The following is a 25928-nucleotide window of genomic DNA, read 5'->3' as shown; positions in this document are numbered from 1 at the left end:
TTTATCTTATCCTGTTAAAAGTTGTCAGTTTGAATGGAGCACAGCCCTCCTGGTAGGTAGTAGAAGCCAAAAGAATTACAGACCAGGCTGGGTGCAGTGGCTCACCACTGTAATCCCAGCACCTTGGGAGGCTGAGGCGGGTGGATCAGGAGGTCAGGAGTTAGAGACCAGCCTGACCAACATGGTGAAAACCCGTCTCTACTAAAAACACAAAACTAGCCAGGCATGGTGGGGCACCTGTAATCCCAGCTACTCAGGAGGCTGAGGGAGGAGAATCTATTGAATCCAGGAGGCCAAGGTTGCAGAGAGCCAATATAGTGTCACTGCACTCCGGCCTGAGCGACAGAGCGAGACTCGGTCTCCAAAAAAAAAAATTACACACCAAATTCCTTAAGTTGATTGGAATTATATAGAACTAATTAATGCATTTCTCATGTATCTTATCTACTCTGTCATTTGTCTCCTTTTGCATTTAAAGGAAATATTATTCAACACATCCATATAATCAGTTTCCCTACCCTGATATCAAGGGTCAGTCAATACCATATATCCCACAAACTGATGACTTCTGATATACTGTACATAAATATGTAAAGGTGAGCAAGGCACCATAAAGTATGAGTAAACCCAAAAATATATGCGTAAGTTTAAAGAAAGAAAAAGGGAAGCAGAGTAAAGATTAAGTCAATCCTTTCATTGACACATCAACAGCAAAAGCAAAAATAACCCAAGGAAGTTATTTGTTAAACCTTAAAAATAATAATGTATTATTACATTTATTCTTACATTATTAGATAAAATAATTTGTTTGTACCAGAGAGAGCCTTGAAAAACTTCAATTTATCAGAACTTCACATTTAAAAAAAGAGATACTAGAACAAGCTACTAATTAAGTCCTTACCAGGCCTGGTGTGATATCTTCATCACTGTCTCCATCCTGACTGCTTTCCACATCAACACTGAGATTCATCGCATCTGCCGTTCTCTTGGATTGTAGCTTGTTACTTTCAGTATGAACAGCTGAGGCTGAATTTTGCAGCATGGATTCAGACTTAGATGTGGTTTTCTTCTTTGGAGGTATAATCCTTCTGCAAGTTTTCTTTATTTTAGTCTTCTTACACGCAACTTCATTGTTAGAATTCTTTTCTAATAGGGATTTGGGGCACATAAGCTGGTCTAGCTGGTAATTACTGAGTGAAAAGGGGGCTAGATAGACCTTAGCTGTTTTTATTAAAACTGTAGTCTGTACTGGTCTCAGAGACACATAAGCGATGTTTTGATTTTCTTTATATTCATTTACCTATTCAGATCAATAAAAGAAAAGAGAGTATTAGAATTCCAAGTCCTGTGCCTTTTCTTACAGGATCCCCAGCAGATCTAATAATTCCCATTTCACAATGACAATATAAATCCAAATTGATGCCAGGTGCGGTGGCTTACCCCTGTAATCCCAGCACTTTGGGAGGCTGAGGCAGGGCCTGAGGTCAGGAGTTCAAGATTAGCCTGGCCAACATGATGAAACCCGCCGCCCCCCCCCACCCACCCCCACTCCACCCCCCGCCCCCCGCCGTCTCTACTAAAAATACAAAAATTGGGTGTGGTGGTACTTGCCTGTAATTCTAGCTACTCAGGAGGCTGAGGCAGGAGAATCGCTTAAACCCGGGAGGCGGAGGTTGCAGTGAGCCAAGATCATGCCACTGCACTCCAGCCTGGGCAACAGAGCGAGACTCAAGCTCAAAAAAATAAATCCAAATTGACACCCTGTAAGAAAACTTTTTTTCCCCTCCAAAATCTAGATATGTAATTCATTAACCTTAACCTCAACAGAATTCACTTACTAGGCACATGTGCCCATCAGAGTTTCCCAGACCAATAATAATGACTAGCATTTGGACTGAAGCAAATACCCCAACTGTCAGCTGCGGATTGTCTGGAATTATTTAAAGAGTGTGAAGCTGATCATAACTGTGGCAAAAGCAAACGCAGAAGGTTGAAGAAAGGGAATCCCAGATGTGACTCTCCCACTATTTCTAGGGTTATTGATAAGAACCTTTCGTCAAAGCCGAAGGCCTCAGGGCAGGGATCGCCGCCAACCCCCGGTACCAGGCGCCCTCGACCTTCCGGGCCTGTGTCCCGCATAACCCTCACAAAAACCGAAGCAGGCGCACACCTGGAAGCACCGATCCGTTTCTCACCTTCATCTGGGGTCGCTGTCTGGAGTCCGCCTTCTCAGCCGCCGCGCCCGACCTGGACATCTTTCGGCTTCTCGGTGGCCGGCTCCTTCCCGCCAAGATTGCGGCGGGAGGCCGAGAGGGGCGGGGCCGGGACGGGGCGGAGCCCACTCAGATCCTCAGCGGCCGCAGCGCCAGAGCGGGAAGTCCGGGTTACCCGCGCTTCTTAAAGAAGGCCGCTTTGGCCGGGCGCGGTGGCTCACGCCTGTAATCCCAGCACTTTGGGAGGCTGAAGCGGGCGGATTACCTGAGGTCAGAAGTTTAAGACCAGCCTGGCCAACATGATGAAACCCCGTCTTTACTAAAAGTAAAAAATCAGCCGGGCGCGGTAGCACATGCCTGTAAACCCAGTTACTCAGGAGGCTGAGGCAGAATTGCTTGAACCCAGGAGGCAGAGGTTGCAGTGAGCCGAGATCGCGCCATTGCACTCCAGCCTGGGCAACAAGAGTGAGACTCCGTCTCAAAAAAAAAAAAAAAAAAAAAAATCGCTTATGTGTCTCTGAGACGAGTACAGACTACAGTTTTAATAAAAACAGCTAAGGCCTATCTTGCCCCCTTTTCACTCAGTAATTACCAGCTAGACCAGCTTATGTGCCCCAGATCCCTATTAGAAAAGAATTCTAACAATGAAGTTGCATGTAAGAAGACTAAAATAAAGAAAACTTGCAGAAGGACTCAAATTCTTTAGGGAAGTCCTGGGGCTGAACTGACATTTTTACCTCAGACTGCTGATTTTGATTCAGGTGGTACTGGGATCTCGCTCTGAAAAACATTGGCAGGCCGGGAGCGGTGACTAACACCTGTAATCCCAACACTTTGAGAGGCCGAGAGGAGTGGATCACTTGGGCCCAGGAGTTCCAAACCAGCCTGGGCAACATAGTGAGACCCCATCTCTACAAAAAATACAAAAATTAGCCCAGCGTGGTGTTGTACGTCTGTAGTCCCCGCTACTCGGAAGGCAGGGGTGGGAAAATGGCTTGAACCTAGAAGGACGAGGCCACAGTGAGCCGTGGTCATGCAGCACTCCAGCCTGAGCGACAGGGCAAGACCCTGTCTCTTTTATAAATAAAAATAAAATAAGATTCTGGCTATTCTTAAGTTTCCTTCTACCCAAAACTGTTTCCTTAGTTTCTTAATTGGGTCCCACACTGTTCTTGCCTGAGACTTGTCCAGTTTCATTTCTTCTCCCACTCAAGGCCCAGTTGTAGAACACAGGTGAAGTAATTTGGGTTAATCACATTAACAGCAACTTCAAGGCCCTCCATGACTCAAAAATTACTGATAAAACCAAACTTTTCATGGTGTCCTGTATAATGTATACTGTTTCTGGACTTCAGAACTTTGTTCCTGCTGTCCCTTGTCTCCTCCGCAGTTATAAAGTCCTTTCTAATGTGAAATGTGCCCTGACTTTCCAATTAGCATATATACATATATATATTATTTTTTTTTTTTTAACACAACCCAGCTTGTAAATTGGTGCTGCTTCTGTTATTATCCTGTAAGTCCTTAAAGAGTTCTTAAATAGGCCGGCCGCCGTGGCTTACATCTGTAGTCCCAGCACTTTGGGGAGGCCAAGGTAGGTGGATCATCTGAGGTCAGGAGTTCAAGACCAGCCTGGGCAACATGGTGAAACCCCACCTCTACTAAAAATACAAAAATTAGCCGGGAGTGGTGGCACACGCCACCACTCAGCACTGTGGGAGGCCGGAGTGGGATCATCTCTTGGGCCTGGCCAACATGGTCAAACCTCATCTCTACTAAAAATACAAAAATCAGCAGGGCGTGGTGGTGGGCACCTGTAATCCCAGCTACTCAGAAGGCTGAGGCACGAGAATCGCTTAAACCCGGGAGGTGGAGACTGCAGTAGGCCAAGATCGAGCCACCGCACTCCAGCCTGGGTGACAGAAGACCCTGTCTCAAAATAATAATAATTACTTAGATATTTAAATACAAACGTTTTCCAATCAGGAATATATTCTAATAGGTATTTCCAGAAACTGGAAAAACCTGAAAGCCTAGAAGTGGAGTTTTGGGATTTCAGGCAGGTAATGTCCCAGGCACCTTAAGAGATTTTTTTTTTTTTTTTTTTTTTTTTTTTTTTTTTTTGGTCACTGGCCTAAATCAGCACCACCTGCCCTGTGACACCAAATACTGCACCACAGCCCACCCTGGCCTCTTGAACTAAGCTAATCGGATACTACTGGCAAGATTTTTATTCCATCAAACTCTACTTCTTCTGAGCTTTCAACAAGCCAGACAAACAGTAACTCACTGTCGCCTGAGTTTCTTATTCACTATACCGTTCTTGGCTTCAAACCAAGCTAACACGTAAAATCTTTCATTCGAACCTTCCTCACCGCAGGGTCCTAACAGCAAAGCCCAAAGGAAGCAAAATTTCCCTCCAAAAGCAGCTTCCAAATTCTGCAACGTAGAGAACACGCGGGCAGCCGATGAGCATGCGCAGAAACACACTCAACGTCCTAGCTGTGGGCGCCCAAACGTCCTCCACCATCCCACAATCCTCTCGTCACGTATTTCCGGTTTATCTAGCTCAGCCGTAAGTAGTTTCTCTATCAGTCGCGCAGCTGTGTTCGTGGACTTAGGTGGAAGGAATTTCTTCTCTTCGTTGACGTTGTTGGTGTTCACTGTTTGGAATTAGTCAAGTTTCGGGAATCACCGTCGCTGCCATCAACATGTCGGTCCCAAGCGCTCTCATGAAGCAACCGCCCATTCAGTCTACGGCTGGGGCCGTCCCAGTTCGCAATGAGAAAGGTACGGTGCTGACACCCTCTTCCCAGTCGAATTTTAACCCCTTTCGGCCCCAGCAACCTCCAGACCTCTGGGACACACCACTCCAACCCCTCCAGCTCTTAAGATCTGGCTCCCAGATTCTTGGACCTTTCCACCCCCATCCCCTTGCATCCAATCTTGTTCCTGTGGCCTGCTTTCATATTCAGCAAGCACCTCTCTTAGCCTCCACAAATTCCTTAGACTTGTGTTACATATATATAATGTATATTACATATATTAAAATATTCGTTACTGAGGAAATTAAGTATATATCAGAATATATATGTTTAGTACATGTATTCTAGAATATGATTTTGTTGTAATATATATAATGATTAGAATATAATATCACTAATTACATATAAATACTAGAATATATGTATTGTTAGTCTAATAATTACTAAGGAACTAAGTATATATAAATCTAATAATTAGGAACTTAAGTATATAGCAGAATATAGCAGAATATATACATAATATCAGACTAGATAGATAGATAGATAGAGACTGCTTGTTGGCAGGGCTTTGTGCGGGATACGGTCCCTTTTTTGCTGTCCGTAGAAGTCTACTTATGCTGCCCAGGCTGGACTCGAACTCCTGGGGCTCAGGCTATCCTCCTGCCTCAGCCTCCCAAGTAGACGCCACCGTGTCTAGTCTCAACATGGCTTTTAAGAATTATCTTTTAGGCCGGGCGCGGTGGCTCAAGCCTGTAATCCCAGCACTTTGGGAGGCCGAGACGGGCGGATCACAAGGTCAGGAGATCGAGACCATCCTGGCTAACCCGGTGAAACCCCCTCTCTACTAAAAAATACAAAAAACTAGCCGGGCGAGGTGGCGGGCGCCTGTAGTCCCAGCTACTGGGGAGGCTGAGGCAGGAGAATGGCGTAAACCCGGGAGGCGGAGCTTGCAGTGAGCTGAGATCCGGCCACTGCACTCTAGCCTGGGCGACAGAGCCAGACTCCGTCTCAAAAAAAAAAAAAAAAAAAAAAAAAGAATTATCTTTTAATCCCTATACATCTAATTCATTCATCTTAACAGCTTATGAATTCCATTGTATAAAATAAAGTGTAATCCACAGTTTATTCCCTATTGAGGGGCAGGTGGTTGTCCGGTTGTTTAAAAAAGTGCTGCGGCCAGGCATGGTGTCTCCTGCCCGTAAACCCAGCACTTTGGGAGGCTGAGGCGGGCAGAACACCTGAGGTCAGGAGTTCGAGACCAGCCTGGTCAACATGGTGAAACCCCGTCTCTAATAAAAATATAAAAAATTAGCCATGTATGATGGTGGGTGCCTGTAATCCCAACTACTTAGGAATCTGAGACAGGAGAATTGCTTGAACCCGGGAGGTGGAGGTCACAGTGAGCAGAGATCACACCATTGCCCTCCAGCCTGGGCCACAGTGTGAGACTCTGTCTCAAAAAAGGAAAAAAAAAACAGTTCTGCATTTGTCATTCTGTAGCCAATACTAGCATTATTTAGTACCTGCTGCCAATTGCTCCTCAAAGTAAGTTGTAAGAACATAAGAATTTGTGGAGCACAGTGGCTCACACCTGTAATCCCAGCACTTCGGGAGGCTGAGGCAGGAGGCTCACTTGAGGCCAGGAGTTCAAGACCAGCTTGAGCAACATAGCAAGACCCCCCCCCCATCTCTACAGAAAAAATTAAAAATTAAGGCCCAGCTTGGTGGCTCACGCCTGTAATCCCAGCACTTTGGGAGGCTGAGGCAGGTGGATCACCTGAGGTCAGGAGTTCAAGATTAGCCTGGCCAACATGGTGAAACCCTGTCTCTACTAAAAATACAAAAATTAGCCGGGTGTGATGGCACACACCTGTAATCCCAGCTGCTTGGAAGGCTGAGACAGGAGAATCACTTGAACCTGGGAGGCAGAAGTTGCAATGAGCTAAGATCACGCCACTGCACTCCAGCCTGACCGACACAGCAAGACTCCATCTCAAAAAAGAAAAGAAAGAAAACAAACTTCGAGAACCTAAGAGCTTTATTTCCCATATATTCATCATCTACACACTTGGTTATACCAAATTTTTACATTTTTTGCCCAATCTGACAGGTGTTGAAATGGTATGTCATTATTCTAATTTGCATTCCCCTGATTACTAGTGATGCTGGGCTTTTTTGTTTTTGTTTTTTTTTCACTCTTGTTGCCCAGGCTGGAGTGCAATGGCACCATCTCGGCTCACTGTAACCTCCTCCTCCCGGGTTCAAGCGATTCTCCTGCCTCAGCCTCCTGAGTAGCTGGGATTACAGGCGTGGGCCACCATACCCGGCTGATTTTATATTTTTAGTACAGATGGGACTTCTCCATGTTGGTCAGGGTGGTCTCAAACTCCTGACCTCAGGTGATCCGCCCGCCTGGGCCTCACAAAGTGCTGGGGTTACAGGCGTGAGCTGCTGTGCCCAGCCAATGCTGGGCATCTTGTTCATGTGTCTAATAAACTCTCTAGGTTTTCTTTTCTATGAATTACCTGTTTCTGTCAGTCACCCACTTTGTTTGCTTTGTTTTTATATATTCCAAATCTATAGTATCCTTTTCCTCATTTTTTGGCTTGTCTTTTAATTATGGAGTCTTCTCTTACACAGATGTTTCTAGTTTTAGTATTACGAGATTTATCAACTTGATCTTTTATAGTTTTAGCTTGTTTTTTGGTATATCGTTTAAAAAATAATCCTTCCCTGCACTGAGATCACAGATACTCATATTGTAAAGGTTTTCTATCTTCTGAGTGTTTGTATATATTAAATTGAATTCAATACACACTTATACAAGACAGATTATAAGTTAGGAAGCTTACAGTCCAGTAAGGAGTGTAAATATTTAAGATATGTTTTTCATAGTTGGGTCTTTAATCCATCTGGAATTTTTGTGTCTGTGGTGGAAGTTAGAGGTCTAATTTTACTATATGGTTGGCCAGTTGTCCCTTCTCAGTTGACGGATTAGCCCTTCCATTCTCTACTGACTTTTAATGCCATTCCTATAGTACACTCAAGTTCTCATATAAGTTTGTTTTTCTTCTCTCTACTCTGTTCCATTGATATCTGTGTACTTCCTGGGTCAGTGACATATCCGGTAAACTACGCCCCACCCCTCCTTCCCAGCCCCCATCAGTTTTATTCTTCTTCAGCATTGTCTTGGTGTTTTGGGGCCTCCTATTCTTCCATATGATTTTGGAATAAGCCTGGAGACAACTTTTAATGGAATTGCATTAAAATGATAGATTATACATTTATAGGTTAATTCAGGTGCAGTTGCCATCTTCTCATCCTTGAACATGAAATATTTCTCCGTTTATTTAGATCTTTTTTATCTTTCAATAAAATTATATATTTTTCCTCCTAAAATCCTTGTACATTGTTTGTTGGATTTATTCCTCAGTATCTTATAGATTACTTGTGACTGTTAATGGTATTTTAACACTGTATTCTCTCCAGCCTAGGCAACATAGCGAGACCCCAAAAAATACAATGCTCTACAAAAAAATAAAATTACCTGGGCAGTACCTGCCTGTAGTCCCAGCTACTGGGAGGCTGAAGAGGGAGGATCACTTTAGCCCAGGACATTGAGACTGCAGTGAGCTGTGATCATGCCACTGCACACCAGCCTGGGTAACAGAGTGAGACCCTTTCTCAAAAAGTAGAAAATATGTCAGGCATGGTGGCTCATGCCTGTAATCCCAGCACTTTGGGAGACCCTAGGCAAGAGGATCGCTTGAGTCCAGGAGTTCAAGACCAGCCTGGGCAACATAGCGAGACCTTGTCTATACAAAAAATTTTTTGGCCGGGCGCGGTGGCTCAAGCCTGTAATCCCAGCACTTTGGGAGGCCGAGACGGGTGGATCACGAGGTCAGGAGATCGAGACCATCCTGGCTGACACGGTGAAACCCCGTCTCTACTAAAAAAATACAAAAAAAAACTAGCCGGGCGAGGTGGCGGGCGCCTGTAGTCCCAGCTACTCAGGAGGCTGAGGCAGGAGAATGGCGTGAACCCGGGAGGCAGAGCTTGCAGTGAGCCGAGATCTGGCCACTGCACTCCAGCCTGGGCGGCAGAGCGAGACTCCGTCTCATAAAAAAAAAAAAAAAAAAAAAAAAAAAATTTAAAATTAGACCTTCATGGTGTTGCCCGCCTGTAGTCCCAGCTACTTCAGAGTAGCTCAGAGGCTGAGGCAGGAGAACGGTTTGAGCCTAGGAGGTTGAGGCTGCAGTGAGCCATGATTGCGCCACTGCACTCCACCCTAGGCAACAGAGTGAGACCCTGTCTCAAGAAAATAAATAAATAAAAATAAAATTGTACTTTCTGATTATATGTCGCTAATGTACAGGTATGCCTATTTTTAGAAATAAGTTTTTTATCTAGCATTTTTTCTGAACTCTTTTAGCTTAATCTATTTGTTATCTTGTGTTTTCTACAAAGACAACCATATAATCTGCAAATTATGACAGTTTCTTCCTTTAACATCCTTATAACTTTTCCTTATTGCCCAAATTAGAACCATAATACAGTGCTGACTAGAAGGTGTGATAGGGACAACATTAGGATGCCCACTGGGTTTTTGTTTTTGTTTTTTGTTTTTTTGGGTTTTTTTTTTTTTTTTTTTTTTTTTTGAGACAGAGTCTTGCCCTAACGCCCAGGCTGGAGTGCCGTGGTGTGATCTCGGCTCACTGCAAGCTCCGCCTCCCAGGTTCATGCCATTCTTCTGCCTCAGCCTCCCGAGTAGCTGGGACTACAGGTGTGTGCCACCACGCCTGGCTAATTTTTTGTTTTTGTTTTTGTTTTTTTGGAGACGGAGTCTTGCTCTGTCGCCCAGGCTGAAGTGCAGTGATGCTGTCTCAGCTCTCTGCAAGCTCCAGGTCCCGGGTTCGCGCCATTCTCCTGCCTCAGCCTCCCAAGTAGCTGGGACTACAGGCACCTACCACCACGCCGGGCTAATTGTTTTGTATTTTTAGTGGAGACGGGGTTTCACTGTGTTAGCCAGGATGGTCTCGATTTCCTGACCTTGTGATCCGCCCGCCTCGGCCTCCCAAAGCGCTGGGATTACAGGCGTAAGCCACCACGCCCAGCTGGATGCCCACTGATTTTTATAGAGAATGCTTCTGGCCAGTCGTGGTGGCTCACCTGTAATCCCAGCACTTTAGGAGGCTGAGGCTGGCGGATCACCTCAGGTCAGGAGTTCAAGACCAGCCTGGCCTACATGGTGAAACCCTGTCTTTACTAAAAAATACACAAATTAGCCAGGCATATGGTGGGCACCTGTAATTCCAGCTACTCAGGAGCCTGAGGCAGGGAGAATTGCTTGAACCCGGGGGACGGAGGTTGCAGTTTTGAGCCAAGATCGTGCCACTGCACTGCAGCCTGGGCAACAGAGCGAGACTTCATCTCAATAAATAAATAAATACATAAATACATAAATAGAATGGTTCTATTGTTTTATCATTAACTATAAAGTCTGCTGTATCTATTTTTTTTTTTTAAATGTGACTTTAGGCCGGGCGTGGTGGCTCAAGCCTTTACGTAATCCCAGCACTTTGGGAGGCCGAGGCGAGTGGATCACGAGGTCAGGAGATCGAGACTATCCTGGCTAACATGGTGAAACCCCATCTCTACTAAAAATACAAAAAACTAGCCGGGCGTGGTGGCGGGCGCCTGTAGTCTCAGCTACTCGGGAGGCTGAGGCGGGAGAATGGCGTGAACCCGGGAGGCGGAGCTTGCAGTGAGCCGAGATCACGCCACTGCACTCCAGCCTGGGAGACACAGCGAGACTCCGTCTCAAAAAAAAAAAAAAAAAAAAAAAAAAACTAAATGTGACTTTAAAAAATAGTAGGCTGGGAGAGATGGCTCACATTTGCAATCCCAGCACTTTGGGAGACTGAGGCTGGAGGATCACTTGAGGCCAGGAGTTCAAGGCCAGCCTGGGCAACATAGCAAGACCCTTTCTCTACCTTTTAAAAAATAACAAATAAAAATGAAATTTACAAAAGTAAAAATAGTATATCGCTTCCCTCCCATTGTCTATATCTACATATATATTTTTGGGTTTTTTTTTTTTGTTTTAAAGACAGAGTCTTATTGTGTTGCCCAGGCTGGAGTGCAGCAGCATGATCTCAGCTCACTGCAGCCTCCACCTCCCAGGTTCAAGTGATTCTCCTGCCTCAGCCACCTGAGTAGCTGGGATTAACAAGTGTGTGCCACCATCCTGGCTAATTTTTTTTTTTTTTTTTTGAGACAGAGTCTCACTCTGCCGCCCAGGCTGGAGTGCAGTGGCACGATCTCAGCTCACTGCAAGCTCCGCCTCCTGGGTTTACGCCATTCTCCTGCCTCAGCCTCCCGAGTAGCTGGGACTACAGGCACCCGCCACGTCGCCTGGCTAGTTTTTTGTATTTTTTAGTAGAGACGGGGTTTCACCGTGTTAGCCAGGATGGTCTCGATCTCCTGACCTCGTGATCCGCCCATCTCGGCCTCCCAAAGTGCTGGGATTACAGGCTTGAGCCACCGCGCCCAGCCTAATTTTTGTATTTTTAGTAGAGACGGGGTTTCGCCATGTTGGCCCGGCTGGTCTCGAACTCGTAGCCTCAACTGATCTGCCCATCTTGGCTTTCCAAAGTGCTGGGATTACAAGCATGAGCCACTGTGCCCAGCTATATATATTTTTGTGTTTGACACAGGTTCTCACTGTATCACTCAGGCTGAAGTGAGTGCCTTGCTGTGGTCACGGCTCGCCACAGCCTTAACCTCCTGGACTCTAGTGATTCTCCCACCTCAGCCTCCCATGTAGCTTGGGACCACAGGCATACACCACCATGCCCAGCTAATTTTTTTTATTTTTAGTAAAGACAAGGTCTAACTTTGTTGCCCAGGCTGGTCTCAAACTCCTGGGTTTAAGCAGTCCTCCTGCCTCAACCTTCCAAAATGCTGGGATTACAGGCATGAGCCACCGCACCTGGCCCCCTCATTAATTTTCTAAGGTTAAACTATTCTTGTAGTCTTGAGCTAAATTCTAATAAGTTGTGTTGGCTTAGGAGTTTTTTGTTTCGGGTTTTTTTTTTGGTAGTTTTTATATCGCTGGGATAAATTTGCTCTTATGTTATTTAATATTTTTGTATTTGTGTTTGTAAGTGAAATCCACCTAAAGTTTTCCTTTGAACTGTCCAATTTGGTTATCAAGGTTATACTCATAAAATAAGTTGGTTAGTTTTCACTGTCTCTCTTTGTTCACTAGAATTGTTTATATTTGTAGGCTGGGTGCTATGGCTCACGCCTGTAATCCCAGCACTTTGGGAGGCCGAGGTGGGCGGATCTTGAGGTCAGGAGATGGAAACCATCCTGGCTAACACGATGAAACTCCATCTCTACTAAAAATACAAATAATTAGCTGGGCATGGTGTAGCGCATGCCTTTAGTCCGAGCTACTCAGGAGGCTGAGGCAGGAGAATTACTTGAACCCAGGAGGCGGAGGTTGCAGTGAGCCGAGATCATACCACTGCACTCCAGCCTAGGCGACAGAGCGAGACTCCGTCTCAAAAAAAAAAAAAAAAAAAAAGAATTGTATTTATAACAGATTTCCTACTCTTGCAGGTTTGATAACACATAAGGTAAAGGAAAAGAAGGTAGAAATAAGTAAGATTAGAATATTGAGTCATGTGGTAATATGTTATAAAGGCTGCCGTGGAAATCCCAGAGGGAACTACAAGAATGCCTGAGCAGCATTTTAGTTTTATGTTCCTGCAGAAATCATCCTTACTATGTGGTGGGCACTGTTACAAATAATTTGTTTAAGGGTATAGTTGAGGTGGGATGCCATGAATTTGTGATGGATGCAGTCTGCCTTTTTGCGGGGGACTTTTTTCTACTGTTTCACTGCCTGCCTTCCTCCACTTCATTGTACTCAAGGTAAGCCTCATTATCATCAGTGTTGGCTTTCACAAGGAGGCAGTCTCGTGACTTGGCCTTTGTAGGAAAACACTATTAGATGAATAGATGGTTGGGTAGTGGCTCTTTTCTTCTCCTGCTTAGACTCTTGTCTACTATGAATAAAGGGCTCTATTTGCAAAGGCCATAATGGGATGAAGCACATTGAGAAACAGGCTACTGAAACATAAGTTATTTTTCTCACCCAGGTGAGATTTCAATGGAAAAAGTGAAGGTAAAGCGTTATGTGTCCGGAAAGAGGCCAGACTATGCCCCTATGGAGTCCTCAGATGAGGAAGATGAAGAATTTCAGTTCATTAAGAAAGCCAAAGAACAAGAAGCAGAGCCTGAGGAACAGGAGGAGGATTCATCTAGTGACCCCCGGCTACGGCGTTTACAGAACCGTATTAGTGAAGATGTGGAAGAGAGGTAATGTCTGTGATTGTGTTTTACTTGAACATGAACCTCTACAGCTTAATAATAATAGCTAATACTTGAATAGTACTGCCAAGTAGCTGACATTTGCTAATTCTTGTAATCCATACAATAGCTTTATGAAATAGGTGCTATTATCCCCATTTCACAAAAGGAGGAAACTAAGAGCACAAAGGGGCTAAGAAAGTTACATGACCAAAGTTACAAAGTGGCAGCTTCAGAAAACAGCAGGTTACTTCTGGCCTAAAGGACCTACTCAACTCCTTACGGGAATAGAAAACACAGACCATTCGTTGGCTGTTGAGGGGAGTCTTTTTAGCACAAAGATGTTTTATAAACTTTGGTAAATTGATTTTATACATCTGCTTATTCTAAATGCTAATAAGGGGAAATGACACTGAAGCAGGAGAAAAGACCTCATAAAGGTCTCATTGTAGAAAGTCTCCCAGTGAGGGATTTTGTATGTTATATACTGATTGAGACATTACCTTAATAGAGCAGACCAGGGGTCCTGAACTTTCACCGTTCATAATTGTCCCAGGGGTTTTTTCACAGAGCTCCTGGGCCAAAACAGTTCTGTTTATTTTAGTTAGTAAGTAGTTAGAGCCAAGTAACTTAATAAGTATTTATGTCCTAATAACTTTGCCACTTGAAAATTACAGTGCCCATGGCCGGGCGCAGTGGCTCACACCTGTAATCGTAGCACTTTGGGAGGCCGAGGCAGGTGGATCACGAGGTCTGGAGTTCAAGACCAGCCTGGCCAACTTGGTGAAACCCCATCTCAACTAAAAATCCAAAAAAATTAGCCAGGCATGGCAGTGGGCACCTGTAATCCCAGCTACTTTGGGAGACTGAGGCAGAGAATTGCTTGAACTTGGCAGGCGGAGGTTGCAGTGAGCCGAGATCATGCCACTGCACTCCAGCCTGAGTGACAGAGTGAGACTCCGTCTCAAAAAAAAAAAAAAAAGAAAAAGAAAAAAATAAAATTACAGTGCCCATGGGGAAAAAAACACTTTTATTCATTCTCACATAACCACAGTTACTAGTGGAATTTGTGTGCCTATTGGACACTGACAGCCTTGCAGACCTTGGAATCAGCACTGTCACTTTTTCATGTCTTGTTTTATATTGATATTCACACTGTACTTACTTTTTACCACAGCAGCCACCAAAACCCAATTTCACGAAGATACGATATTCTCAAAAGGAAAGTAATATGACTTAATGTTGAAACTGAATTACCTTGAGCTATTGAAAATATCCCAATGCAGGCCACGCTCGGTGGCTCACGCCTGTAATCCCAGCACTTTGGGAGGCCAAGGCAGGCGATCACCTGAGGTCAGGAGTTCAAGACTAGCCTGGCCAACATAACGAAACCCCCTCTCTAGTAAAAATACAAAAATTAGCCGGGTGTGGTGGTGCACGCCTGTAATCCCAGCTACTCAAGAGGCTGAGGCAGGGAGAATCGCTTGAACCTGGGAGGGGGAGGTTGTGGTGAGCCAAGATCACGCCATTGCTCTCCAGCCTGGGTAACAGAGTGAGATTCTGTCTCAAAAAAAAATCCCAATGCATCCCTATGAGTTTGCTGGCTTGCTGTGGTGCCTTAGGATGCCTCAACATACGTTTAGTATTTCAGGCCAAACTTGACTATTTGCTCTGACATCCTAGTCTAGTTTCTTTAATCTGCACCTCAGTTTCCCCCACCTCAATACTTTAATATTGGATGGACATGGTGGCTCACATCTGTAATCCCAGCACTTTGAGAGGCTAAGGCGGGCAGATTGCCTAAGTCCAGGAGTTGAAGACCAGCCTGGGCAACATGGTAAAACCCCGTCTCTACAAAAAATACAAAAATTAGTCATGTGTGCTGGCATGCCTATAGTCCCAGCTACTCAGGAGGCTGAGGTGGGAGCCTGGGAGGCAGAGGTTGCAGTGAGCCAAGATCGTACCACTGCACTGCAGCCTGGGTGACAGAGCAAGACCCTGCCTCAAAAAAAAAGGCTTCAGTATTAATGAAGGCAAATATAATGTACTGTGTGGCTGTGGAAATGCGGTTGATGCTAGTTCATTTTTATGACATTGGTGTTACATTTGGAGATACTGTTTATCAGATTGGCTCGACATCGGAAAATAGTGGAACCTGAAGTGGTAGGAGAGAGTGACTCAGAAGTAGAAGGAGATGCTTGGCGCATGGAACGAGAAGATAGCAGTGAAGAAGAGGAGGAGGAGATTGATGATGAGGTATGATAAAGGAACATGGGAAGTTTTTTTCTGGATATAAGAAAAAGTTGACGCCTGTGCTCATTTGTTGAAGCCTTAAAAACATGAGATCACTGCTTTTGGCAGGACTCTGATCATGTTCCTTGTTTGTTGGGATAGGACTAAAAATAGAATGGTACTAAGTTGTATTTTTTTACATTTGAATTTGTTGGGTTTGATGAGACTAAAACAAAAAGCCATAGGCCATTTGACTGACTGGCTTACATATATGACTTCACAGGAAATAGAACGGCGGCGTGGCATGATGCGTCAGCGAGCACAGGAGAGAAAAAATGAAGAGATGGAAGTCATGGAAGTGGAAGATGAGGGACGTTCTGGAGAGGAGTCAGAATCAGAGTCTGAGTATGAAGAGTACACAGACAGTGAAGATGAGATGGAGCCTCGCCTTAAGCCAGTCTTCATTCGAAAGTAAGTATCTCACGAGCCAGATCTGAATCCACTTAATTACCACTTTCCAGGCGTGGAAACAAAAGTCTGTTTTCTGTTGTGCTATTCTGAAATCTAAGCACTGAGTGAAAGTGCTTTTGCTAGTGCTGTAGCCTTGCCAGACGAGCTGCTGAGGAGTATCTTGGTGTTAGCAGAGAACCTGAGTTTGTTTTCACATCTCTTTTTTTCAGTTATAGAGCATATATCTGTCCAAGGCCTTTTTTTTTTTCTTTCTTTCTTTCTGAGAACGGAGTGTTGCTCTTGTTGCCCAGGCTGGAGTGCAATGGCGTCATGTCTGCTCACCACAACCTCCAACTCCCAATTTCAAGCGATTCACCTGCCTCAGCCTCCCTAGTAGCTGGGATTACAGGCATGCACCACAACGTCTGGCTAATTTTGTATTTTTAGTATAGAGGGGGTTTCACCATGTTGGTCAGGCTGGTCTCGAACTCCCGACCTCAGGTGATCCGCCCTCCTCAGCCTCCCAAAGTGCTGGGATTACAGGCATGAGCCCCCGCGCCCAGCCAAGGCCATATATTTTTAAACACAAAATTAAACTCAACGAGCAGATTCCTATTCCTTTCTTGATGGCTAGAAATCCTCCTACTTACAGGCCAGCAGGTTCTTTGCTGTCCAGGCAGTTCTCAAAGATGAACATGATTTTAGTGCTCCAAAGACCTGGGATGATGGCTGGGCACAGTGGCTCATGCCTGTAATTCCAGCACTTTGGGAGGCTGAGGCAGGTGGATCACGAGGTCAGGAGTTCAAGACCAGCCTGGCCAAGATGGTGAAACCCCATCTCTACTAAAAATACAAAGAAATTAACCAGGTGTGGTGGCAGGCGCCTGTAATCCCAGCTACTCGGGAGGCTGAGGCAAATAATTGCTTGAACCCAGGAGGCAGAGGTTGCAGTGAGCTGAGATCACACCACTGCACAGGAGACAGAGTGAGACTCCATCTCAAAAAAAAAAAAAAGACCTGGGATGACTCAACGTTTTTTGCTCTTTGAAAATAATAGAGCCAAAGAGTTTGGTTTCGTCTCATTTGGATGGGACTAGGTCTAGGGGAACAAAGCACTCCACTCTAAGGACTTTAGGCAATTAACAGGACCTCTGTGATGCAGGAAGGACCGAGTGACAGTTCAAGAACGTGAAGCTGAAGCATTGAAACAGAAGGAGCTGGAGCAGGAAGCAAAACGCCTGGCAGAGGAGAGGCGCAAGTACACACTCAAGGTACTGGGGAGTGGTTCCAAGGATTGAGTACAAGAAAATAGTGTAATCAGGTTTGTCTGAGGAGAGTAAGGAAGTCCAAGCCGAATTGTTCTCCCTATCCAGATTGTCGAAGAGGAAACCAAGAAAGAGCTGGAAGAGAACAAGCGATCCTTGGCTGCACTGGATGCACTCAATACTGATGATGAAAATGACGAGGAGGAATATGAGGCATGGAAAGTTCGGGAGCTAAAAAGAATCAAGAGGGACAGAGAAGATCGAGAAGCGTGAGTAAAAAGATGAGCCTAGAGTTAATGCTGCTAGTGGAACAGGTTTCTAGTAGGATAGCTCTGAGACTCATTACCTACTGTGAGTTCCATTCTGGCCATCTTCAGAGTTCTTGCTGCTGGGTGAGTTTCCTATAATTGGAATGTGAGTTTCACTTGTTACAGTGAAATCAGGGAAGAGAAACACACTTTGTCGATGTGTGTCCATAATAGAGTGCCAGCCAGTGCTCCCTTTAGTTTCCTAGTAGACACAAAAATTAGTAACTGTTAGCAGTTATCTCTTACTGTGTACAACCCAACCCACAATTGAGTGACTTGAAAAAACAATTACTTTTCACAATTTTGGAGGTTGGCTGAACAGTTCCTCTACTGATTTCACGTGGGCTCACTTATGTCGTTGTATCCAGCTAGACAGTTGACTGGGCTAGAAACTTAAAAGGGCTTCACTCACATGTCTAGTAGTAGGTGGTGGCTATCAGTTAGGATGCCTCACTTATCCTTCATTGGGTTAGACTGCCTTCCTTACATAGTAGTCTCGGTACCATTCTAAGAGGGCAAGGTCTTCTGACACTTAGGTTCCAGAACTCATACATCAATCCTGCCACATATTGGTCAAAGCAAGTCACAAGGCCAACCTAGCTTTAAGCAGGTGGAGAAACAGACTCCACCTCTGGATAGGAGAAGCAGCAAAGTCATACTTTTTGAAAAGGGGCATGCATACTGTGAGGGGAAGCATTTGTGGCACTTAAATAACCTACACTATGTTAGAGCAGAATCTTTTTTTTTTTTTTTTTTTTTTGAGATGGAGTTTTGCTTTTCACTCAGGCTAGAGTGAAGTGTCACAATCTCAGCTCACTGTGGCCTCCGCCTCCTGGGTTCAAGTGATTCTCCTGCCTCAGCCTCCCAAGTAGCTGGGATTACAGGCATGTGCCACCACACCTGGCTAATTTTTGTATTTTTAGTAGAGACAGGGTTTCACCATGTTGGTCAGGCTGGTCTCGAACTCATGACCTCAGGTTATCCACCTGCCTCGGCCTCTCAAAGTGCTTGGATTACGGCGTGAGCCACCACGCCCGGCCCAAGCAGAATCATTTCTGAGCTGCATCACTCATTCCTATAAATTATTAGGTATAAGAGGGTAATCCCGGATTACAAAGGAAACCATCAATAGATAACTCTAGGCTGGGCGTGGTGGCTCACGCCGTAATCCGAGCACTTTGGGAGGCTGAGGCAGGCGAATCACTTTAGGCTGGGAGTTCGAGACCAGCCTGGCCAACATGGTGAAAACCTCTCTCTACTAAAATACAAAAATTAGCCGGGTGTGGTGGTGTTTGCATGTTATTCCCAGCTACTTGGAAGGTGGAGGCAAGAGAATCGCTTGAACCCAGGAGGCAGAGGTTGCAGTGAGCTGAGATAGCGCCACTGCACTCCAGCCTGGGTGACAGAGTGACACTCTTATCTGGAAAAAAGAAAAAAAGAAAACTTGCCTCAATATGAGCTACACACACAATAAATAGATAACTCCATCCTCAGCCTGTAGTTTCTTTTTTTTTTTTTTTGAGACGGAGTCTCACTCTGTCGCCCAAGCTGGAGTGCAGTGGCGCAATCTTGGCCTCCACCCCCTGGGGGTCAAGCAGTTCTGCCTCAGCCTTCCAAGTAGCTGGGACTACAGGCATATGCCACCACACAGCTAATTTTTGTATTTTTAATAGAGGCGTGGTTTCACCATGTTGGCCAGGCTGGCCTTGAACTCCTGACCTCAGGTGATCCACCCACCTCGGCCTCCCAACGTGCTGGGAATACAGGCATGAGCCACCACGCCTGGCCCTCAGCCTGTAGTTTCTAAGGTTTTTATCCTGGACCTGAAGGAGTAGGAGTCCAAGTGCCCTTTAAAATTGTACACAAGGCTGGGCATGGTGGCTCATGCCTATAATCCCAACAATTTAGGAGGCCGAGGTGGGCAGATCACAAGGTCAGGAGTTTGACACCAGCCTGTCCAATATGGTGAAACCCCGTCTGTACTAAAAATACAAAAATTAGCCAGGCATGGTGGTACACGCCTGTAAATCCCAGCTACTCAGGAGGCTGAAGCAGGAGAATCGCCTGAACCTGGGAGGCAGAGGTTGCAGTGAGCCGAGATTGTGCCACTGCATTCCAGCCTGGGCAACAGAATGAGATTCCATCTCAAAAAAATAAAAAATAAAATAAAATTGTACACAAAATTATGTGTGTATATGCATTTTTTTGGAGAAAAGGGATATCACCCCCTCTCTCCCCAACACTGGCTAAAAAGTTACTGCAATCTGGCCGGGCGCAGTGGCTCACGCCTGTAATCCCAGCACTTTGGGAGGCACAGGTGGGCGGATCATGAGGTCAGGAGATCAAGACCATCCTAGTGAACACAGTGAAACCCTGTCTCTACTAAAAATACAAAAAGATTAGCCGGGTGTGGTAGCGGGCGCCTGTAGTCCCAGCTACTTGGGAGGCTGAGGCAGGAGAATGGCGTGAACCCAGGAGGCGGAGCTTGCAGTGAGCCAAGATGGCGCCACTGCACTCCAGCCTGGGCAACAGAGCAAGACTCCGTCACCAAAAAAAAAAAAAAAAAAAAAAAGTTACTGCAATCTAATTAATGATGGTAATCTTTGGTTTGTGACATGCAAGCACCTATATGATTATGATACACTTACATAAAGGAATACCAGCAAAGCCTTGGACAATTATTTTAAATTCACTGATTTTTTTTTTTTTTTTAAGCTAAGAAGACCTTTTAGGGAAAGAGAATTCGTAATGTTGCAAAACCCAGCAATAATAGTATGTCTGAATGTCAAAAGAGCTAGAATCAACTTCTGGAAGTTGGCAATACCTAGTCTGGCAAACATAATGAAGACTAACTCACCCTTTTGTTTATTGAGCTCTTGATCTTGATTCCTAATAGGCAATGACTAGAATTAAAGAAGGTGACTAATACTTGAAATAACATGGGACTGTTATTTTTGATAATTTGGTCTTTCTAAAGCTGTAACAGTACCAATAAATTGTTTTGCTCCCTGGACAGGCTTGAGAAGGAGAAAGCAGAAATTGAACGCATGCGAAACCTGACTGAGGAAGAGAGGAGAGCTGAACTTCGGGCAAATGGCAAAGTCATTACCAACAAAGCCGTTAAGGGCAAATATAAGTTCTTACAGAAGTATTATCACCGGGGTGCCTTCTTCATGGTAAGAAGTGAAAAGAGAGTCAGAAAATTGGGCAGTAGGAATAACTCAGAAACTTTGAATTCTTTTTTCTCTTCAAGAATGTTCTGGAATGTTATTTCCACTTGCCAATGGTCAGCTTTCTCATTTGTTTTTTCCTTCTGAACAATATAAACTCAGAGAAAAGCATCAGCAATTGGATTATAGAAGTAGCATCAACTGTTCTCTCTTTTGGTTCCAACTCTCAAAAAGAGGAAATGATGCAATAGCCTTTTTTTGTTAGTTTGTTTTGAGAGACGGAGTCTTGCTGTCACCCAGGCTGGGGTACGGTAGTGCGATTATAATTCACTGCAACTTGACCTCCTGGGCTCAAGGGATACACCTGCTTCAGCCTCCAGAGTAGCTGGGACTATAAGCATGCACAACCATGCCTGGCACTTTTTTTTTTTTTTTTGCTATTTTTTAAAATTTTTCGTAGAGACCAGGTCTCACTATGTTGCCCAGGCTAGTCTTAGCCTTCTGACCTCAAGCAATCCTTCCACCTCAGCCTCCCAAAGTATTAGGAATACAGGCATGAGCCATTGTCCTCAGCCTTAGATAAATTGATGAAATGAAATAGAGAAGTGATCTGTATAGATAGGGGACGAATTAGGTCCTCCACTTTGTGAAAACCAAACTCTGCAAATAGCTTTACATTAATTCACTTTTGTGTGGTAGAAAGTTCACTTCATTCTGAACTGACAGTACCCAAGAGTAACTAAACAAAAGAATGGTTTATTCTGTAACCATTAGGTGGAGGGCCATCATCTTTGTTTTTCATATAAAGACTTAAGATCAAAATAGCAATCTGTTAATCCTGTATGGTTTATTATAATTTCCTAGTGTTAAAGCAGTTTGTACCAAAAACTAGACTAGCTTTTTCAAGTGCTGTGTGGCAAATTCTAAATATCCCCACTGCAACTGAATTCCTGCCTTTCACTGCAGATGCTGTTAAAACTTCAGTGGTAGCTTCCCTACCACCCTCCAAAATCAGTTTCAGGTCTATCTGATTAGCAGGAACTGTCTGCTTACGTAGTTTTCCAGCAGATGTGGCTTTCTATTCAGTGGAGATTATGAATTCTTGTACTGCTTCGGTCATAAAGTTTCTTTGCTTAAGCAATTCACGGCTTTAATAATTAAGCTTCTTAGAGAAGCAGTTCATTGCTAGTTAAGATACATGAGAAAAGTGTATGTGAAAGTCCTTTGGTGGGCCGGGTACATTGGCTAATGCCTGTAATCTTAACATTTTGAGAGGCCAAGGCCGGCAGATCACTTGAGCCCAGGAGTTCAGCCTGGGCAATGTGGCAAAACCCCATCTCTACAAAAAATACAAAATTAGCCAGGCGTGGTGGTGCATGCCTATAGTGCCACCTATCGAGGGGCTGAGGTGGAAGGATTGCTTCAGCCCGGGAGGTTGAGGCTGCAGTCATCTGTGATCGTGCCACTGCACTGCAGCCTGGGTGGCTGACCAAGACTTTGTCTCAAAAGAAATTTTTTGTAAAAGTCTTTCTTAAACAAGATAGTGGTATTTTTAATTCCTTCAGCATATGGGTTTATAAATCTGTATCACAGCATTGTGATATTACTATCACTCAGGCTAGAGTGCAGTGGTGCAGTCATGGCTCACTACTGCCTCATTCTCCTGGGCTCAAGCAATCCTCCTGCCTCAGCCTCCTGAGTAGTTGGGACTACAGGTGTGTGCCACCACACCTAATTATTTTTTTTTATTTTGTAGAGATGGGGTTTTGCTATGTAGCCCAGGCTGGTTTCAAACTCCTGAGCTCAAACTATCCTCCCACCTTGGCCTCCCAAAGTGCTGGGATTACAGGCAAGAGCAACTGGATCCAGCCTTACTAATGTTGTTTATTTCATTGAGTAGGTAACCTTTAGTGCATATACTATGCAAAGGTAACTGTTTAGCACTGTTAGCGAGAATACATAATCACTGTAACAAAAGTAAGAGTAAAGTACTGTAGGAGTTCTGACGAGAGAGAGATTATATTTGGTAGAAGATTGAAAGGGTTGACATAAAGGTTGTAACATTTAAGCATTTAAAATGTATAGTTTTTTTTGTTTTTTGTTTTTTGTCACCTAGGCTTGAGTGCAGTGGCGTGATTTCAGCTCACTGCAACCTCCACCTCCTGGGTTCAAGCAGTTCTCCTGCCTCAGTGCCCCAAGTAGCTGGGAATACAGGCGTGTACCACCACACCCCGCTAGTTTTTGTATTTTTAGTAGAGACGGGGTTTCTCCATGTTGGCCAGGCTGGTCTTGAACTCCTGACCTTAGGTGATCTGCCCACCTCAGTGTCCCAAAGTGCTGGGATTACAGGCGTAAGCTACTGTGCCCGGCCAAGATGTATAGACTTTTTGACATTCAGTGCTGGGAAGACATTCCAGGTGGAGACCAGCAGGAGTGGAGGCAGAAAGCATCAGCTGTGAAGGGAAGTGGCAAAGAGAACTGAAAAGGTGGATTAAGGCTGTATAATATTTGGCCTTGATTACTACACAGAGGAGTTGTATTCATTTATTTATTTATTTTTGAGATGAAATCTCACTCTGTCGCCCAGGCTGGAGTGCAGTGGTGCGATGTCAGCTCACTGCAACCTCCACCTCCTGGGTTCAAGCGATTCTCCTGCCCCAGCCTCCTGTGTAGCTGGGATTACAGGTGTGCGCCACCAGGTCTAATTTTTTGTATTTTTAGTAGAGACAGAGTTTCACCATGTTGGTCAGGCTGGTCTTGAACTCGTGACCTCGTGATCCACCTGCCTTGGCCTCCCAAAGCGCTGGGATTACAGGCATGAGCCACTGCGCCCAGCCTAGGAGTTGCATTCATTTAATAGAGAACCACTGAAGTTTTTTGGGCCAGGCAAAGATTATGAGTTACAGTTTAGAAACATCAGTGCAATGACAGTATGTAAGACTGATAATAGGGAAAACTAATAACCCAGGTGATAAGAGTTTGTAAGATGTGGCAACTGATCGAATGCACACTTACTCAGTTTTGAATCTAGGTAATCAAAGAGTATGCTGGTCCTACTAACAGAAAAGTAAAAGAGATGAGGTTGATGTGGAAAGGTTAGGTATTAATAAATGGTTTTCACTTTAGACATGAGTTTCAAGTCCCAATAAAATATCCAACTTATGATATATGAAAGCCAGTAGAAAATCCAGGATTGGAGATTTGAGAGGCCTATGCAGAGTTGAAGTCACATGAGTAAACTAACACACTGAGTGCAGAGAGAATAAGCCAACCCTCAAGACACATCTACACTCAAGGAGAAAATGAGGCATAGTTGCATGTGCCTGTAGTCCCAGCTACTCAGGAGGCTAAGGTGAGAGCATCGCTTGATGCTGGGAGGTCAAGGCTGCAGTGAGCAGTGATGACACCACTGCACTCTAGCCTGGACATCAGAATGAGACCCTGCCTCAGGGAAAAAAAAAAAAAAAAGAGAAAGACAATACAACAAAGGAAAAAGAATATCATCTTGGCTGGGTGTGGTGGCTCATGCCTGTAATCCCAGCACTTTGAGAGGCCAAGTCGGGCAGATCACAAGGTCAGGATATCGAGACCATCTGGGCTAACACGGTGAAACCCCGTCTCTACTAAAAATACAAAAAATTAGCTGGTGTGGTGGCATGGATCTGTAGTCTCAGCTACTCAGGAGGCCAAGGCAGGAGAATTGCTTGAACCCGGGAGGCGGAGGTTGCAGTAAGCCAAGACTGCACCAGTGCACTCCAGCCTGGGCAATAGGCCGAGAATCTGTCTTAGAAAAAAAAAAAAAAAAAAAAAAAAACAGTATCGTCTCTTCAGTTAGATGTAAGCTCTTGAAGAAAGGCTCAATACCCTCTGCTTTCTTTGTATCCCTCATTGTAGAGTTTAATAAATTTGTGGTTTGAATATATAGGAAATAAAGCCACAAGATTGATAAGATTTTTTTTATACAGGATGAGGATGAAGAAGTATACAAGAGAGATTTCAGCGCTCCTACCCTGGAGGATCATTTCAATAAAACCATTCTTCCTAAGGTCATGCAGGTATGGGGAACTTTAATAACATGACAGAGAGAAAAGTAATGTATTGATAGCTGAGGCATAGGTTTGTTTGGTGGTGTAACTTATGATCCGTCCTTCCCTCAGGTCAAGAACTTTGGACGCTCAGGTCGCACCAAATACACTCACCTTGTGGATCAAGATACCACATCCTTTGACTCAGCTTGGGGCCAAGAGAGTGCCCAGAACACAAAGTTCTTCAAACAAAAGGCAGCTGGGGTACGCGATGTATTTGAGCGGCCATCTGCCAAGAAGCGGAAAACTACCTAGGGTCCAGCTGCATGTTCTTCCAACTGTGGAACACAAGGGGAAGTCTCAGCATCTGGTCCCTGATTTGTTTTTTTCATTATTTCCTTGGCCCCTGTATCCAGCTATTGGACCTACTGCTATACTTGTGATACTGGGTAGCCCAGACTTTGAAGGTGCTTTGTGAGGTTTGGACTCATGCTGAGAAACCCACAGGAAAGCACTGTCCAGGTAGGATTAGAGGCTTCCCACTTAAGACTATTTCTGAGAAATCTTAGGTTTTATCACTACTATGGTTTCCCATATTTACTTGGGACTGTTCTGAGTTTCTTTTTCCAGCCCTTAGCTTGGGTTAGAAAAGTGGGCATGTAACTGAACAATGCATTACTTCTACCTTAGGTTTAGGAGTAATATACCAGGAAATCTAAGCTTATGGAAACATGTTTCCCATTTCTGCTTGGAGTCCATTTTTCTAGGTGTACATACTTTTTTATCCACGTATGTGTGCATGTCAAGAAATAAAAGAATCACACAACAAGGAGATTTTTAGCATGATACTGGAAATAAATTGTCCAGGCTGACAAGTATTAATTGCCTATTGAAGTAAAAGATAACAGAATTGTCAGGCAGAAGGTGTTTCACATTTTGATAATTCCCTTTGATGTCAGAAACAAGCTCAGGTACTAGCTGGGCTTTAGGTTGCATCTGGATTTATTCCATGAGCAAATACAGATGTGTTTGAGAAGACCAAGGCCTTTCACATCCTTTAAATGTCCCACTGGAAGAATCAAATAGTTTAGTGTCGTATGATAAAAATGAATGGAAATAAT

The 25928-nt window shown here is 44.5% G+C and overlaps 2 protein-coding genes across 4 annotated transcripts in view; one reads left to right on the top strand and one right to left on the bottom strand.

Annotated features, from left to right (window-relative positions):
• The window catches only part of WDR76 (WD repeat domain 76), a 44943-nt gene extending 40271 nt beyond the window's left edge, over positions 1-4672 (bottom strand). Inside the window, exons 1-2 of one of the 3 annotated variants that reach the window (XM_050799474.1) lie at positions 4580-4672; positions 902-1088 (exon numbers count right to left, since the gene is read on the bottom strand). In XM_050799474.1, the coding sequence (XP_050655431.1) occupies positions 902-1042 (141 nt within the window). In that variant the 5' untranslated portion in view covers positions 1043-1088; positions 4580-4672. Of the gene's footprint in view, positions 1-901; positions 1301-2170; positions 2424-4579 lie in introns of those variants that run through there. The other 2 variants (XM_050799472.1, XM_050799473.1) reach the window with 2 other exon arrangements.
• Positions 4673-4696: 24 nt separating this feature from the next.
• MFAP1 (microfibril associated protein 1) lies at positions 4697-25639 on the top strand. Its single transcript, XM_050799520.1, has 9 exons — positions 4697-5003; positions 13147-13366; positions 15484-15613; positions 15873-16060; positions 17202-17310; positions 17413-17573; positions 20629-20788; positions 24748-24837; positions 24940-25639. Exons 1-9 carry the CDS (start codon positions 4925-4927, stop codon positions 25120-25122), a joined length of 1320 nt encoding a protein of 439 aa, XP_050655477.1. The 5' UTR covers positions 4697-4924; the 3' UTR covers positions 25123-25639.
• The last annotated feature ends 289 nt before the right edge of the window (positions 25640-25928 follow it).

This window comes from Macaca thibetana, chromosome 7, assembly GCF_024542745.1.
Source record: "Macaca thibetana thibetana isolate TM-01 chromosome 7, ASM2454274v1, whole genome shotgun sequence".
NCBI lineage: Eukaryota > Metazoa > Chordata > Mammalia > Primates > Cercopithecidae > Macaca > Macaca thibetana.
The sequence above is the reverse complement of the archived record's forward strand: the minus strand, read 5'-3'. Positions and strand labels throughout refer to the sequence as shown.

Coding starts and splice junctions, on each gene's coding strand:
- MFAP1 (XM_050799520.1), top strand. CDS start 4,925: ATGTCGGTCCCAAGCGCTCTCATGAAGCAACCGCCCATTCAGTCTACG. Junction 5,004..13,146: donor CCCAGTTCGCAATGAGAAAG/GTACGGTGCTGA, acceptor TTTCTCACCCAG/GTGAGATTTCAATGGAAAAA. Junction 17,311..17,412: donor GGCGCAAGTACACACTCAAG/GTACTGGGGAGT, acceptor CTCCCTATCCAG/ATTGTCGAAGAGGAAACCAA.